Consider the following 17,696-nt stretch of genomic DNA (forward strand, 5'->3'; position numbering starts at 1 on the left):
CCTCTCCTCTATTTTGCTTGGGAACTAATGTTGTCGGAACCAAAGTTTACAGGACTGCGTTCTCTGGAATCCTCACAAATGGGCACTTCTACATTCCGATTCGTTGCCGGCGAACCTCGTCATAGCTCATTACCATAAAGTTGACCAGATTTCAACTCTCCTCGCCGCTCTCACCGTCCAAGACGCGCCGCGCCACCCTCGCCGGAGCTCGCCGCCGGGCTCTCATTGAAAATGACTTCCAGCCACTTTGACGATCTCGCCCTATGATGTCTATGCTTTCGCCGGCGGCGGTGTGAACACAGTTACCGACACAAGATGTCATTACCGCAGCACTGCTCTATTTTCTTTTCTTTTTTTTCACATTTTCATTTGCAAAAAATATTTTTACACTTAAGCTGAGATGATTAACACATTGAAATTGCAACATCTGTCATAAAAAGTTAAATATGTTATCTTTTGTGTGTATGGAAACAATTGACATCTAAGGTTACTGTAAAGTTTTTACATGGCATAGAAAAAAACATGAAATTCCCTATTTTCTATATTTTTATTCAATTCAATTCAATTCAAATTTATTTGTATAGCGCTTTTCACAATACACATTGTCTCAAAGCAGCTTTACAGAAATTGCATTTCGGAAATGTACATAGAAAAATACAGTTAGTTAATCAAGTATTAATTTATGGCATAACATATCGCCGGCTTTGAGTCGTCTCTTCACAGGCGTCGAGTCGTCTCTTCACAGGCGTTGGGGCATCTGAAGTCTCCGTGAGAGGCTGGATACAAACTGGAGCTGACGAACGCTATTTACCTCGGGACTAGCGTCCCGAGATAACAGCAGAAAGGCAGATGGGAAATAATTAGCATAGCTGATGTTCATAATGTTAATGCATTCGAACTGATTCAGCAGTATCAAAGGTTAAGCATTAAGTGAATGCTTGGTTAAAGAGATGCGTCTTTAATCTAGTTTTAAACTGGGACAGCGAGTCTGAGTCTCGTACAATATCAGGAAGGCTATTCCAGAGTTTAGGAGCTAAATGCGAGAACGCCCTCCCTCCTTTAGTGGACTTAGATATCCTAGGAATGACCAGAAGCCTCGAATTTAGTGATCTTAAAGAGCGCGATGGATTGTATGGCGATAGAAGGTCTGTTAAATACACAGGAGCTAAACCATTTAGGGCTTTATAGGTCAGTAGGAATACTTTGTAATTGATACGTAACTTAATAGGTAACCAGTGTAGAGATGATAAAATAGGTGTTATATGATCATATTTTCTTGATCTAGTAAGAACTCTAGCAGCTGCATTTTGCACTAACTGTAGCTTGTTGATTGAGGATGCAGGACAGCCAGCTAATAAAGCATTACAGTAATCTAGTCTCGAGGTCATGAATGCATGAACTAACTTTTCTGCATCAGAAACAGATAGCATGTTGCGTAGCTTAGCAATGTTTCTAAGGTGGAAAAAGGCTGTTCTTGTAATATATGAAATATGATTTTCGAAAGTCAAGTTGCGGTCTAGTATAACACCCAGGTCTTTTACTGTAGTGGATAAAGTAACAGGACATCCTTCTAAATTAAAGTTGTATTGTAAGGGATTTTGTGGGTAGTTTTTTTGGACCAATAAGTAGTACCTCCGTTTTATCTGAATTTAATAGCAGGAAATTACACGTCATCCAGCATTTTATATCATTTAGACACTCTGTCAATTTAGATAAGTTAGTGTTTTCATCTGGTCGTGATGAGATATATAATTGAGTGTCATCAGCATAACAGTGGAAATTAATTCCATGTTTTCTTATAATATTACCAAGTGGCAGCATATATATTGAGAATAGCAGAGGGCCTAACACCGATCCTTGCGGCACTCCATAGTCTACTGACGTTATCTTTGATTTTTCCCCATTTAGACAGACAAAATGGTAACGGTCTGATAAGTAAGATCTAAACCAGCTTAATGCCTGTCCCTGAACACCAGTGTAGTTTTGTAGTCGATCCAGGAGTATTTTATGATCGATAGTGTCGAACGCAGCGCTTAGATCGAGTAGAACTAGTATTGAGATACAGCCTTGGTCAGAAGCTAAAAGTAAATCATTTGTAATTTTAACTAGCGCAGTTTCTGTGCTATGATGCGGTCTGAATCCCGACTGGAATTTTTCATAGATATCATTTTCTTGTAAGAAAGAGCACAATTGAGCGGACACAATTTTTTCTAGTATTTTAGACATAAATGGAAGATTTGAGATGGGTCTGTAATTTGCTAAGTTATTTGGATCTAATTGCGGTTTCTTAATGAGAGGTTTTATTACTGCCAGCTTGAATATTTTTGGAACATGACCTAAAAATAAAGACGAGTTAATAATATTAAGAAGAGGCTCTTCGACTACAGGTAACACTTCTTTCAGTAGTTTAGTGGGTATTGGATCTAATAAACATGTTGTTGGTTTCGATGCAATGATAAGTTTATTTAGCTCTTCCTGTCCTATAGTTGTAAAGCGGTGTAGTTGTTCTAGAGGGGCCATAATTGAGGCTGAATCATAAGACATCATAGAGGATTGTATATTTACAATTGTGTTTCGGATGCTTTCTATTTTCTCATTGAAGTAATTCATAAAATCATTACTACTATATTGTAATGGAATATTTTGCTCTGGTGATGTTTGTTTATTTGTTAGTCTAGCCACGGTGTTGAATAAAAACCTTGGATTATTTTGGTTATTTTCTATTAGTTTGCGGAGATGCTCAGCCCTTGCTGCTTTTAGAGCCTTTTTATAACGTGACATACTGTCTTTCCACGCGATTCTAAAGACCTCTAAATTAGTTTGTTTCCATTTACGCTCTAAGTTACGAGTTTCTCTCTTGATTGCATGCGTAGCACTGTTGTACCATGGTGCTTTAGTTTTCTCTCTTACCTTTTTTAATCTAATTGGTGCAACAATATCTAGTGTACTAGAGAACATGGTGCTCAAACTGCTAGTCATTTCCTCTAGTTCATCTGTTTGTTTGGGTGCACTGCGCAGCTGAGATAGATCAGGTAAGCTATTTGAGAATCTATCTATAGTGGTTGGAAGGATTGTTCTGCCTGGTCGATAACGTTGCGCAACGTGACAAATTTCAGCAGTACGTATTATACAAGTTACCATGTAATGATCAGTGAGATCATCACTTTGCGGTATAATATTTATATCAGTTGGATTGGTTCCATATGATATAATTAAATCTAGTGTATGATTTAGACGATGAGTGGGACCACTGACGTTTTGCGTGACCCCAAAGGAGTTTAATAAATCTGTAAACGCAGTCCCTAACGCATCATTTGTATTATCTACGTGTATGTTAAAGTCTCCAACAATTATTGCTTTATCGACATTGACCAATAGATCTGAGAGAAAGTATGCAAACTCTTTTAGGAAATCAGCATAGGGCCCTGGAGGTCTATATAGGGTAGCCAAGGCTAGAGATAATATGGATTTGTTTCTTGCATCTAAGAGCGTAACATTTAGCACAAGTACTTCAAACGAATTAAACCTGTGACCTGTTTTCTGAGTAACATTAAGAATATCTCTATAGATTGTTGCAACACCGCCGCCACGACCGATCAGACGGGGCTCATGCTTATAACAGTATCCTGGTGGAGTGGACTCATTTAGACCGAAATAATCATTTGGTTTAAGCCAGGTTTCAGTAAGGCAAAGTACATCGAAACTATTATCTGTGACCATTTCATTTACAATAACCGCCTTAGGTGTGAGCGATCTAATGTTTAGAAGACCTAGCTTTAGAAATTGTTTTTGTTCACTGATATTTAGATTTTCTGGTTTAATTACAATAAGATTTTTGCTAGATCCTACACTAGATTTATTGTTTGGCCTCACTAAGCGAGGAATAGACACAGTTTCTATATAATGTTCTACACTACTTATATCAATTAAGTTGGGACAGCAAAGACTGTGATTTGGACTTTGACTTACTAGTCATATGGTGTGTAACGTCTTGGAGATGTTGTCCGACAGAACAGCCGCTCCGATTCTGCTGGGGTGCAGGCCATCAGCACGGTAGAGCCTAGGTCGCTCCCAGAACAGATTCCAATTATTTACAAAGAGCAGTTTCTGTTCATTACACCATGACATTAACCATTCATTTAGAGCAAATAATCTACTGAACCTTTCTTGTCCTAGTCGGTACGTGGGAAGCGGTCCAGACACGATGATCGTTGCTTCAGGCGATGTGCTGCGAACCGTCTCGATCAGGCTTCTGTAGTCCTTCTTCAGAACCTCCGTCTGCCGCAGCCTGATGTCGTTCGTCCCGGCGTGTAGGACCACAGCTCCGACGCGCTCGTCACCGTTCAGGATCTCGGGAATCTGTGCAGCGACATCAAGAACACGAGCACCAGGAAAGCAGTGAGTGCGCACCTTACGCTTACCTGAGGTAGCACGGACATGACGGACCATGGAAGTGCCGATGATCACGGCGGCGTCACGTTCCGGCTCGCGAAGAGGGGAGAAGCGGTTCCGGGTGGAGATCTCGAAGACCGGGAGGGGGGGGGAAGTCCTTGGTCTGGTCCTGGCTCGTGTCTTCCGCTGTGGGATCACCCAGGGTCCGTGGTGTTGCCTCGGTGCCGGAGTGAATGAAGGCAGAGATGATCGCGTCCTCCTGGGCAGAGAAACGCACGGAGTAGACGAAGTCGGAGTCAAAAAGTTACTAACCACTGACTTGTGAGCATCGGCGCGTGATGTTTCAAGCGTTGATCGCCGATCTCGCAGCTCGGCTTGCTTCACCAGCAGAACGCGGATCTGTTTCTCCACCGACTCCAGCTCCAATCGTACCGAAACCAGCTCGAATGTGTCCTCACCTGCACTCAGAGGTAACGTTAGACACACATCCGATATGTTCGCCATTATAACAGTATTTACAAAACCGCATCAAATTTGAAAAAGCTATTTAAATATATTATTTGTTTTATGGAAATTACTAAAGAAAAATGCATAAAATGAACGTTATTAACATTGCGGTAAGGGCACTTTTTAAGAAGATGACCCGAAAAACATAAAAAATAAACATGTTCCAGATTAAAATCTTAACGACTACATTCTATTTTATGTCAATTTTTATATGTATTACAGACTGTGATGGTTAAAATTGAAATTCATAGAGGTTGATTTTTTTTTAAATTGGGACAGTCAAAAGTGCCTGTAGTTGCAGAAACACCCATATATATCATATATATATATACATGTAAAAACGTCCCCCGACAGGATGTGGTACACATGTCTTTTTACTTTGATAGTTTTAATGATTTTCATAAAGTAAACATAATAATCACTTTTATATTGTTAATAATATTTCAATGTGAGCATACTGGACTTAAGCACTGAAGACACTGCCTCATGTAAGCAAGCGGCTATCCATCTTTCATACTGTACATTCAAATATCTCATCAAGACAGTACTGTATTTTTGTTCACAGATAGCTGGAAAGTCGACCTCCATCAGTGCCGATTCTTCCTCATCTGCAGAAAACAGACCCTCAGATCTGGAGACCAGATTGCACCTCTACCACCAGCGCTGTGGGTGTTTCAGCTTCCGAAGAGAGTGAGAAGATTGATCTACTGGCACGTTTTAAACATTTATTGGAAGAAAAATTCTCAATACTTAGTTACACACAGTGAGCACAATATCAGTCTAAGGGCTAAACCGTGGATCATTTATCATTACTAGACTACTTCTATCAAATTACATTAACTGTATTTTCTACCAAAACTCTAAGTATATCTACGGGACAATCTGCACATCTTGTCATGTTTACTCTTTTTAAATCAGTTAAACTTAATAATATCTGTGATACATTTATGTTGGTTGGATGGATGGGCAGGGAGTTATTGCCCAGAGCAGAACCATACCGCCAATCCAAACTGTATGCTAAATGTCAATCATCTTTGATGATAGATAGTGTGCCTAATAGAACTTAAGTCAGATGCATGTTCACTATTAGAGATTTTACACTCACAGAAAATTATGTTCTGCTCTATTTCAGTCTTGCTAGCTGTAATCTCACTGCTCTAGATTGTGAAATTGTGGCAGCAGCTCTACAATCCTCAAAATCTGTCCTGAGAGTGCTGGACCTGAATGACCTGCAGAATTCAGGAGTGAAGCTGCTCTCTAATATTACCTTCGCATCAAATTACAAAAAACTATACACTGCTGTGAGGGTGTTTCTAATACAGCGGCTATGAGAGTGGTGGTAAAGTTTACAATCTTTAGTTGTGAAAACACTATTGTGGAGTTTTTTGTTATTTGAGCAAATGGGAACACAAAAAAATATATTTAATGTATTATCTCATTCACCACTATAGAAGTTTACCCATCTATTATGACTTCCGCTTCTGAGAAACCCGCAAATGTGAAAAAGGTCCATGAAAAAAAGAAGTTAGGAAATTTATTTATAAATTAATTTTTATAATTAATAAAAAAAATATAAAAAAATAATAAAAAATTATAAAATTATAAAAAAATAATAAAAATTTTTTTTTATTTATAATAAAAAAATTTATTATAAATTTATTTTAAAGTGCCCTTATTATGTTCCTAATTGTGTTTTGGAAGTCCCCTACAATAGATTTACATGCATGATTTGAGTTGACTTTCTGAAGTCTGCAGAAGGCCTGGTATGTGTTGTTTACAGCTGGAAATTCTATTCTAGTGTGGCACATAGTAAAAGACCTTTGCCTAAGAATATCTATAGAGTGTGTTACCAATTTTGGGGAAGGATGTATCGTATATATTTTTTTATGATCTGCCAGTTCTGCTTACTTAACCTTTAACCTAAAAATTAGGTTTTATTTTACTTAACCTAAAAATTTTAAGGCAATGGATTGTTGCTTACTTGGGTTTACAGTGTAGCAGACTGATGGAGGTTGGAGGGGAGCGGTTAAAGAAATTGGCAGAGGAGGAATGTCATTCCAAAGTGGAAGAAAATTCGTATATTGATTAAAGATTACCATGAAAAATGTAGCGTCTGGACCAATCACACACACAAATTATTCATTATATTTAATGAATACTCCGGCAAACTCACTCTCTCAACAAAAAATCTGTGTAACTTTCCCCCGAAACTAACATCACAATGAAGCTAACACCACTGGCAGAACTCAGTGTCCTATTACATTGATAAGAATTTTTAAGACGCCAAAAGGGGAATTCCTGAGAGATGTGACTCTTACTGAATTCTTACTGAGAAGGAGAAATAAACCCAGTTAATCCTATATATTCTATATATATAACCACTTGAGAAATGCATAAACATTTATCTAATCATTCTTTCTCATGATTTTCCTTTTATGTTGCTTTGGCCTAGGTTTTCTTGTAAACTTGAATGGCTTAATGTTACAAACTCCAATCTTCATTCCCCATTTGTTAATTTACATTACATTTTGTTAACTTTGTGACGCATGGGTATTATAAGAATCTTTAAGATTCTTTTGCTTAAACTCTTTGCTCTTTTTGCTTCTCTTAGCTCCCTCTCTTACCATCTCTTGGCCCTTCCTGAGAAGTCCTGATGTGAAGATGATGCTAAACTAGAAGTTTTCTAAGGACCCCCAAACTTGTGCCAGGCTGCGGCCTTGTCTTTCCATTCACCAAAAATCCTGTGACTCCAACTGGTTCTTTCTCATCAAGACAACATCAGCAAAGATCAACTGGAGCCTCAACAAATTGCATTAGGAAAGTTTAATTCAAATGGGCGAGACATGCAAGTATTAACTTAGTCTCATTATTTGATACGTTGTTGGCAATTTGTCCTCCAATTTAGGTCAAACAAGAAATCTAAATAAAATAAACAAACTCAAAATCAAAAGACCACTGAGGCACTGAAAGTTCGAATCTTACGCACAGCAAAAGAAGTCCAATGTCCAGGCAAGCATATCGTTCATGCAGTTTATTTCCAATAAGCAGGCGTACAAACAAATGTTGTCTGCATTCTCTCCTACTGTCAAAGTCCTCGTCTGCACCTGTCTGTCTTTGTCTTCACTACACTTCCCAAAATCACTCGTGTCTCCACACCTAAACTCACTCCCTCATTACCAGCTGTTCATTGTCATCACCTGTCCTCACTTCGTTAGTGTTCATTTGTATCTGTATTTAGTCCCCTTCTGTTCAGTTAGTCTTGGTCGGTTCTTGTCAATGTCATGCGTCTATGTTATGTAGCATCAAGGTTACTTTGTTCATAGTTATGTTTAGTGTGTGTGTTATCCTGTCTGTATGTACCTGTGAGTAAGATATATAGTAAATCGTTTGCATTGGAGCCTTTGGACTTTGAGTCTTCTTCAACCCACACCACACCGTGACAGAAGAACTGACCTACAAAATGGACAAAGACTCTGTTTCACAAAACGGCCGGTCGCCAGAAGACTATGTGGAGGTATATCTTGACCTTTTTCAAGACCCAAACTGGGATGAGGAATCTCTCAAACAGCAGTTCTGGAGCGGGATGGATGATCTACTCGCCCAGATCAGGGATGCAAACAGATGTATGGTCAAAAAAGAGAGAGGTAATCGAAGCCCTCGCCCCGCGGCAAATATCCAGATACTTACATTGCCACCAACCCCTGCCATCCCCGGCCCACCCCTATAGGCACATATAGTAAAATGAAATTCAAATAAAATTGACAAAAAAGGTTTTATAAAAAGATAAACTTCACATTTTTCACACAAAAAAGGTTTTATAAAAAGATAAAGATAAACTACAAAAGATAAACTACATATTTCAGCCTTTAAATCATTTTTATATGAAGAATGAGTCAAAAAAGATAAATTACTTGACATTCAGTTGAATTCTTGAAATCAGTCTGATTTTCCCATGGCGTCTGTCGTTGCTAAGCAACCATGCACTGTGCTCTCCACAGCGCAGAGAAGTTTTGCTGTAGCTCTGCTACAAGATGTATTTACGGAGAAGAGAAAAACACCCGTAGTGTTTGGGTGCACCCCCATCCTTCATGTTGACTGAGCTTTCAATGTTGTTACAGAAAGGTTGAAGCTGATTGGTTGTTTCTTGTCACATGAACTGCGGTTCGTTTCCGGCATTCTGAAAAGTTTAGGTGTCTTCATCTTGCTGCGCCAGGAAAAAATAAGCGCGTCGCTTCAATTATGAGCGCACTTGCCGCGCGCCTACAATTGCAATAACGAACTTGAGAGCACAAAAGACATGATATGTGAACGGCCCCTTGACGAGCTACCTCCAATCAGGCCACGAGCTACTGGTAGCACGCGAGCGACGTGTTGGAGACCCCAGTAAAAGATACGCAGCAAGAAGAAACAGTGGTTCACGCTTGCGCGCATACTGCTTTTTTGGTGCGCAGTGTTCTGATTTGCTTATTACCTATTTACTTGTTTGGTGGAGGCAATCCAGAATTACTGTTGGTGAAATTATAATCAGACCCAATGAAAAAAAACTTTGGACTTTGAGTCTTCTTCAACCCACACCACACAGTGACACTTACCCTGTGTGTGGTAAAAAACCAACAACCTTTCCCAGTGCCTGCCTATCCTAAGTGTGACCACCATTATATACATGCAAACAGGTGCTCAGTGCTTTCAAAATAAAAGTCCCAAAAAATACTCAAATTAACTAAAATAATAACATTAATATATTCTGTATCTACATCAATAAAATAATCATAAAAAATATTTAAGGTGAAACAAAAATAAAGTAATTAAGTTAAAACAAGGAAAGAGCTCCAACAGATACATTAAGTATCCTTACACCTTTTATAGAAAGAACTACAGTAAACTGATGGTTTGCTCAAGGCTGTTGATCTGCTGAATTTCAAACAATGCTATAACTTCTTGCTTTCCAGTATTCTTATTCAGCTCTCTTTCCCTTGGTAAACTGTATGCATGTGTATGTTAGAGTGGTTTAAATGTTTAGTCTAGTTAATAAAGTCTTGTTCATACCACACGTAAAGTTGTCAGTGTTTCAAGCTCATATCTGGAGTCACTAATCGTATCGATCTTGACTACTTGCTCTTAGTAGAACTTAGTAAGAAAGACATTTCCCATGCCCGGAAATGTAAATTTCTCTTAATTAATTAATAACCAATATTGAGGGTTCACAGGATGAACTGAGTAAGTGGTTGTAATGTTAATGTAGCTACATCAAGTTAATCCGATTAACTGACCCAAATATTCATAATCAATTATAACAAGTTATGATTGGTTATTCATTTTTCAGAGAGCTAATTTGTTACACAAACAATCTTTTTTTCTGTCTATTAACTTGCACAGATTAGTTGTTCACCACAAGACTAGTAATGTGCACTATAAGTAAATAGGGTCAATTTTGATTTTGTAATGAAGTCCACTGAAGGCAAGCTTGATAAACTTAAGTGCAGTTTTATTAAATCAAAAAGTGATACCTTTACAGATACCTTTAACATGAACTTAAACATGAACTTGAACTCACCAATAATGTTTACAGAAAACAAAGCTCGACAAGAGAATAAGGAAACATGAGGACTGAAAACAACCAATCAGAACATGACACATGACAGAGAGGAAGCATGACTGAGAGAAATTACAAAATAACATACATAACATTTTTAAAAGTGAACCAAAACAGATGTGATAGATTCCATGACGACTTTGAGAAATACTACAGAAATTGAATAATCAAATTTAAAAATAAAACACTGTATAGTCTTCACTGTATGAATTAAATTCTTGAATAATAAAGATACGAAAGTGATTCAGTCAAAAGCAGTGAGTGACTTCTGATTTTTTTTTATTTATTTTTTTTACATTAATTAAACAGATGGCAACAGTTTATTAGGCTGTTGTCCCTTTAAGAAGAAATGCACAGACCTAATATACTGTTAGGGGCTGTTCACATAGCGCGCCTAAAAACGCTGTGCCGCCGTTTCCTTTCCGCAAGTGCTTGCGCTTCCGTGGCGTCTGCCGTTGCTATGCAACCATGAACTGCGCTCTCAGTCTACACAATGGCGAAGAAGTTTCAGTAATGGATTTCCAATACCGAAAAATGCTGAAGCTCTGCTACAAGATTTATTTATGAAGAGGAGAAAAAAAACTTGTAGTTTTTGGCTGCAGAGAATTTCACCAGCTCTCAATGTTGTTACAGAATGTTTTGGTACACCTGATTGGTTGGTTCTAGTCGCATGACCCACGGTGCACTTGCAGCATTCTGAAAAGTAGAGATTGTTTTATCTTGCTGCGCCTGAAAAAAACGAGCGTGTTGCACCGCGTGCACGTCACGACCGTGTCGCTTCCATAATGAGCAAGCTTGCCGCGCACCTAAATAACGAACTTGAGTGCGATATGTGAACGGCCCCTAACACATCCTATTTGCTTTCAACTGTTTACATTCACGTATAACATAGACTGTGTTCATGTGAATACTCCACACAATGTAATGTGTAATTAATGTGTAATTAACCATTCAAGCGCAATAAACTGTGAAAGAGAACTGAATTTGGGATTACATGCATCTGAGCGGTGTCTGTGCTCGAGGTTCTGCTGTGTGTCGAATTTTTTTGCTGCTTATTGAAGTTTAGAAAATATATAACACTTTAGGATATCAATTTTTGAAATTTGTAAATCGGTCCGATTCAGCAGAAGATAGAATTGCGAATCATGTATGAATTGATTTTCCCCCCACCCCTAATTAACAGTGTGTTACTGATCCCATTCAGAGTATGATATTGGTGATGTAATGAATTTCACATTATTGATTATAGTGAACATGTAAGCGTACATCTTCACATTCAGCTGTGATAGAAAATTAAAGAAAATTAAAACACATTTTACACAAAAAACTCTTTGAGCTCCTGCATCATATAAACACACACAGACATTAAGAATCAGTGTATGAATCTCAACAACGGTGACATGATTCATGGTGCAATGCATCCTGGGTGTACTATACGGAACCCAATTTCCCAGTATGCATTGCAGCATAAATCTGGTGACCGTTGTTGAGATTCATAAACTGATTCTTGGTGTCTGTGTGTCTAAAGTCATTCAGGAGTTATGGGTCATATAATGGTAAACAGTTGCCACCCTGTGCATTTCATAAGCATTTCTCAGTGTTGATAATTTATATTAAAAAAACAAAATATCCTTTTTAAATAATGCAATAATGTATCAACAACTGACGAAAAAAATGATCCTCATTTATGTTCTTGATTCTCTGCCTCTCCTTAGCTTCCTTGTTCATTCTTTCCTCTTCTTCCAACTTCCGTCTCTCATTTTCCTCTCTCTGCCTCTTCTGGGCCTCCTTGTACATCTGATTTGTATAATGTCCTCCTCCGTTCTCCATGACCATTCTAACTATCTTGTCCAGCAGTTTATTAACCTGTGATGGATTTTTGTCTTTGTTATTGAAAACATGATACCTGTCTTTACACTGTCTAACAAGCTCTTCAATCTGCCTGTTTTGGGTCAGAAACTCCTCTATAGGTTTATCTATCTGATCTCCTCTAGTGAGCAGAATGATGGAGTAATCAGCAGCTTTTTCTCCAAAGTTCTCCTGAATCCATTTCACTGTTTTTTTCTCCTCGTCTGTGAATCTCACGTCCAGTCTGATGACCAGCAGAAATGCATGAGGACCAGGAACAGACATACTTATACATTTCTCAAGCTCATCCTTCATTATATCTTTACTGATTTTTGTATCAAACAGTCCTGGAGTGTCTATAACTGAGATGTTTCCACCGTTCACCTTCTGCTGATGTTTCAGGCATGTCTTAGTCACAGATTCAGAAGACATATTTTCTTCAAACACCTTTTCTCCCAGGATGGTGTTTCCTGATGCACTCTTTCCAGCTCCAGTTTTACCAACCACCATTATCCTGAGATCCGCCATGACTGGAAAAGAAAAAAAGAAAAATGGCCTTGGTATTAACATGAGTATCAAATGCATATCCCATTACAGCTTGTGTTCGGATTTCGTTGAGACTCTCCCTTTTTTTCTTACATTTTTGATTAAGGCAACGTATGTTACATAATACAGATATATATTACTACAGTGTTATTTAACCCGTCCGTTATTGCTGTTGAAAATAATCTCTTTTGGGGTTATTCATGGTCTCTTGTTGAAAGTACCTTGTTGATGCTTTTACATTTTTTAAATGTCATTTTAATGTTTGATGGTTGAAGGGTGGGTAGAATAATTTCATCTCATTGTACCCAATTTAAAAAAATATATTGCGTTCATAGAGCGAGCCTTTCACTGATTGTTTACAGCTCAACGGAAGTTACACCCATAATTCGCACAAAGCACAAAAAAATGACGAAAGCTTGCTTGAATCAGAGCTCTGGCGTGACTGTGCAAAGCATGTTACAATATTGAGTCTGATTAGTCAATCACTGTTATTTATAAAAGTCCAAGTCCAGGCACTCAGTAGGATGCAAAAGTTAAAAAGCCTTTATTATTATTTAAGGGCTAATACAGCAACGTGTATCGGCCCACTGGCCTTCATCAGGGTGTTGGTAACAAACAGACAGAATCAAGTCATACTTATAGTTGCATTGATTTCAGGTGTGCCACTCTGGTACTTGCAACACAATTTCTTGACCACTAGAGGCAATAGTTCAGTTAATGTTTAATGCCAGAGGTTAAACCATACAGGTCCTTCTAAAAAAACTTACTCAGTGACTGGACACTGAGTAAGATTGTGGAGAAGGACCAATTCCAGACCTTGGGGGACCTGCGGAAGCAGTGGACTGAGTCTGGAGTAGAAACATCCAGAGCCACCGTGCACAGGCGTGTGCAGGAAATGAGGTACAGGTGCCGCATTCCCCAGGTCAAGCCACTTTTGAACCAGAAACAGCAGCAGAAGCGCCTGACCTGGGCTACAGAGAAGGAGCACTGGACTGTTGCTCAGTGGTCCAAAGTACTTTCATTCGGATGAAAGCAAATTTTGCATGTCATTCGGGAAATCAAGGTGCCAGAGTCTGGAGAAAGACTGGGGAGAAGGAAATGCCAAAATGCCTGAAGTCCAGTGTCAAGTACCCACAGTCAGTGATGGTCAGGGGTGCCATGTCAGCTGCTGGTGTTGGTCCACTGTGTTTTATCAAGGGCAGGGTCAATGCAGCTAGCTATCAGGAGATTTTGGAGCACTTCACGCTTCCATCTGATTTCATTTTTCAGCACGATCTGGCACCTGCTCACAGTGCCAAAACCACTGGTAAATGGTTTACTGACCATGGTATTACTGTGCTCAATTGGCCGGCCAACTCTCCTGACCTGAACCCCATAGAGAATCTGTGGGATATTGTGAAGAGAAAGTTGAAAGACGCAAGACCCAACACTCTGGATGAGCTTAAGGCCGCTATCGAAGCATCCTGGGCCTCCATAACACCTCAGCAGTGCCACAGGCTGATTGCCTCCATGCCACGCCTCATTGAAGCAGTCATTTCTGCAAAAGGATTCCCGACCAAGTATTGAGTGCATAACTGAACATAATTATTTGAAGGTTTTTTTTTGTATTAAAAACACTTCTTTTATTGGTCGGATGAAATATGCTAATTTTTTGAGATGGGAATTTTGGGTTTTCATGAGCTGTATGCTAAAATCATCAGTATTAAAACAATAAAGGACCTGAAATATTTAAGTTGGTGTGCAATGAATCTAAAATATATGAAAGTTTAATTTTTATCATTACATTATGGAAAATAATGAACTTTATCACAACATGCTAATTTTTTTTAAAAGTACCTGTACAAACACAAGACCAAATGATACCCCTTTTCCACCAAAGCATTTTGTGCCGGTTCGGAGCCAGTGCCTGCGCACAAACCAGTTCTTTGTGTTTCGACAGCCAAAGAACCGGTTCTCTGCCAGGAAAACTGGTTCCAAAGCGGCACCAACTCTTTGCTGGACTAGAACCGTTCTTTTACCACGTCATGCTTACGTCAGGGGCTGGGGTTTAGATGTGTTCTAAATATCTTTTCTAACCATAATATAGGATCACAAAGCCAGGAGAAACATTTGCAGAAACACAATGTAGTCCGCCAATGTTATTGTTATGCTTGAAGTTGGCGCAAGCGTTTCTAGTTTTTTTTTATTGAAAACATTATGCAAGCAAAGAAGAAAACAGTCACAATATAGAACAAATAAATGGAAATAAAAAAAAAAGACAGGGGTACATAACTAATCAGAAGAGATTACATATCAAAGGAAAAGGTTAAAAGACTTACAAGCCTTTTTGGTTCACGAGCTAGAGATAATCCCAAAGTAATGTTGTAGGTTTGCAAGAGTTTCTAGCTAAGATGTATGGCGACGTACACAGTGACGTAACGACGTTGTTCGCTGGGCGCTCTAGTCAGTGGAAAAACAAACAGGTTCTGAGAAGGTTCGCAAGTGAACAAACTCCGAACCAACTTTGAACCAGCACCAGTTCCGAACCAGTTCTTTTTTGGTGGAAAAGGGGTATGAGAGATCTCCAAGTGAAAAATAGGAGTGACACCACTACAAACATCTAGTGTACTCCACACAATATGCACCAATAGTCAATACAAATAAATAAGCTAGTTACACATATAGTTAATAGGTTATATAGTTAACCTATTGGGTTTTTGTCGAGGGAACCAGAGTGTTGCAAACTTCCGGATGGCCTTAAAAAGTGATGTCATACCTGCACCACTCTATTCAGCTGTAGCTATCTGATATCCATTAAAGGGATTTCCTGGATTTTAATAAGTTTATTACTTCTATGAATCTCACTTGTGGACTTTTTATGCGAAGGCGCCCTCTGGCTTTCAGTATGACTGAAACAAACATTACATGAGAGTGTTTAACGCTCCATATATTGCTAACATCACCTAATTTGGGGTAGAAATAGAAAAATAATACTAAAGTACTTTTACTTTTACTACTAGAGTAGTTTTGTTTGAGCAAAATACTCTTACTTGAGTCATATTATTTTTTCAGTACTTTTGCTTGTACTCAAGTTAAGTATTTTTTAAGTAGCAATACTTTTACTTAAGTAAAAATGTTTAGTACTCTTTTCACCAGTGGTCCAGTGCGTGGGTGTTTGAATTGAGATCGCAATCTTTTAAAGGTTTATTGTGCAGGTCTATTTCAAAAAAAGCATTGTAGCCTACATGTTTTGTCACGTCAATTGCTACAGTTACAGATTACAGTTACAATGACACAATGTGCCACCCTAATCATATGGACTAAACTTACAATTGAGATTAAAAACCTTATTTCTGTGGATTTGGCCATTCACGTATTTCATAACAAAGTATATGGTTTACAACGTGTTTTTACAGCATTGAGCAATGTAGCTAATTGCAAACATATCTGTTGATTTCTTGAACGCAATGACCAATTAGAGATGTTTAAGTTTGCCATGAACAAAAACTCTGGCGTTTTGAGCGGTGAGTGGATTCTGAGTTCTGCACACGTGCAAATATCCCCTAATAATAACAAGTCAGGAATGAAAGAAAATATGTGGGACTGTCATGTCAAGCGAGTAAGATTTGATGATGTCATCAGAGTTTGCCATACCTAGCCTTTTGGTGAATTGATACCACATGTCTTTTTCAGTCGTTAGTTCAGTGAAATGTTCCTGTAAGCTGTTGATAATTTGATTGAACTCTTCAACTTTGTTATTGCAACTGTTTAACTGGTCTCTCTGTGCTTTGATGGTGATGTGCTGCTGTATGTTGGTGACCAGCAGAACACAAATGAGCACGAGACATACTGTCATCAACAGGACCAAACATCTTCCTCCTGACAAACAGAAAGAAAACACACAAATCAATTAAGAACAATTCACTCCATATTATAAGATATAACACCCAAAATCAACCTTTGTAAGTAATTGATAGGGCTTTTAAAAGAGTGTTCTATTGAATGCTCTTTTATAATTACAATCATGGGAAATTAATGTATGGTAAAATATGCAAACAAGAAGATATGCTAAAAAAGTAAAAAGAAACAATCTTTGTTAATACATTAACATTGATGTATTGTTTTTAGAGAACAATGATTGAAATTTGATGTAATATCCTCAGTATGTAATATTCCTCAAAAATGAACAACATCACTGCTTCAAAAAAAAACATTCTGCTTACTGCACATTTTCTTCAGCTTGTCTTTTATCCTGGTGGTTAGGTTCAGTTTCTGTGCCGCAGGCAGTGGGGGTGCTGCAGAGAGAGTTAAAATAAATAAATAAAAGGGGGTAAGAAAAATATCCATATTTAAAACTTTATCGACTTTATCTAAAATAACTAGCTTCCAGCAGACGGCCGTACACAAGTCGACCTCCGCCTATTTTGTTGTTGAGGTATTTTCTAATAACAATGTCAAATTCGCTTATATTAAACATTAAACTTTTATTAACAAAATTAATAAGATGGATGATGTGGTAGACTATAATTTAAGTAAAGACAAGTAAATAAAAGATCTTTGGATTTTCCCCTTACTTTAAAACAAATGCTTATTTTGTAGTTCATTAGTATTTTTAATAAAAACACACTTTTATTAACAAAAGTTCTCTTTTGCCTTTGTCATCGTCCTGTCAGTCATCACACCTCACGCTAAATTAAATATTATCCAGATATTTAATCTGCAACAGCATTGCATCAAAAAATACGTTTTCTCATTAACTATAATGCCCCTTTTCACAAGATCTAATATAAATCTATGGTGTCCCCAGAATGTGTCTGTGAAATTTCAGCTC

The 17,696-nt window shown here is 38.1% G+C and overlaps 1 protein-coding gene across 1 annotated transcript in view; it reads right to left on the reverse strand.

The window, feature by feature from the left end:
• Positions 1-10,363: 10,363 nt before the first annotated feature.
• Positions 10,364-17,696, reverse strand: part of LOC143732087 (GTPase IMAP family member 8-like) — a 33,638-nt gene continuing 26,305 nt past the window's right edge. The window contains exons 5-7 of the mRNA XM_077222780.1: positions 17,089-17,160; positions 16,520-16,744; positions 10,364-12,870 (exon numbers count right to left, since the gene is read on the reverse strand). Coding sequence (XP_077078895.1) covers positions 12,128-12,870; positions 16,520-16,744; positions 17,089-17,160 — 1,040 coding nt within the window. The 3' untranslated portion in view covers positions 10,364-12,127. The remainder of the gene's footprint in view (positions 12,871-16,519; positions 16,745-17,088; positions 17,161-17,696) is intronic.

Source organism: Siphateles boraxobius, unplaced genomic scaffold (genome assembly GCF_051911475.1).
Source record: "Siphateles boraxobius isolate OS27281-9 unplaced genomic scaffold, OSU_SipBor_1 9, whole genome shotgun sequence".
In the NCBI taxonomy this organism is placed as follows: Eukaryota; Metazoa; Chordata; class Actinopteri; order Cypriniformes; family Leuciscidae; genus Siphateles; species Siphateles boraxobius.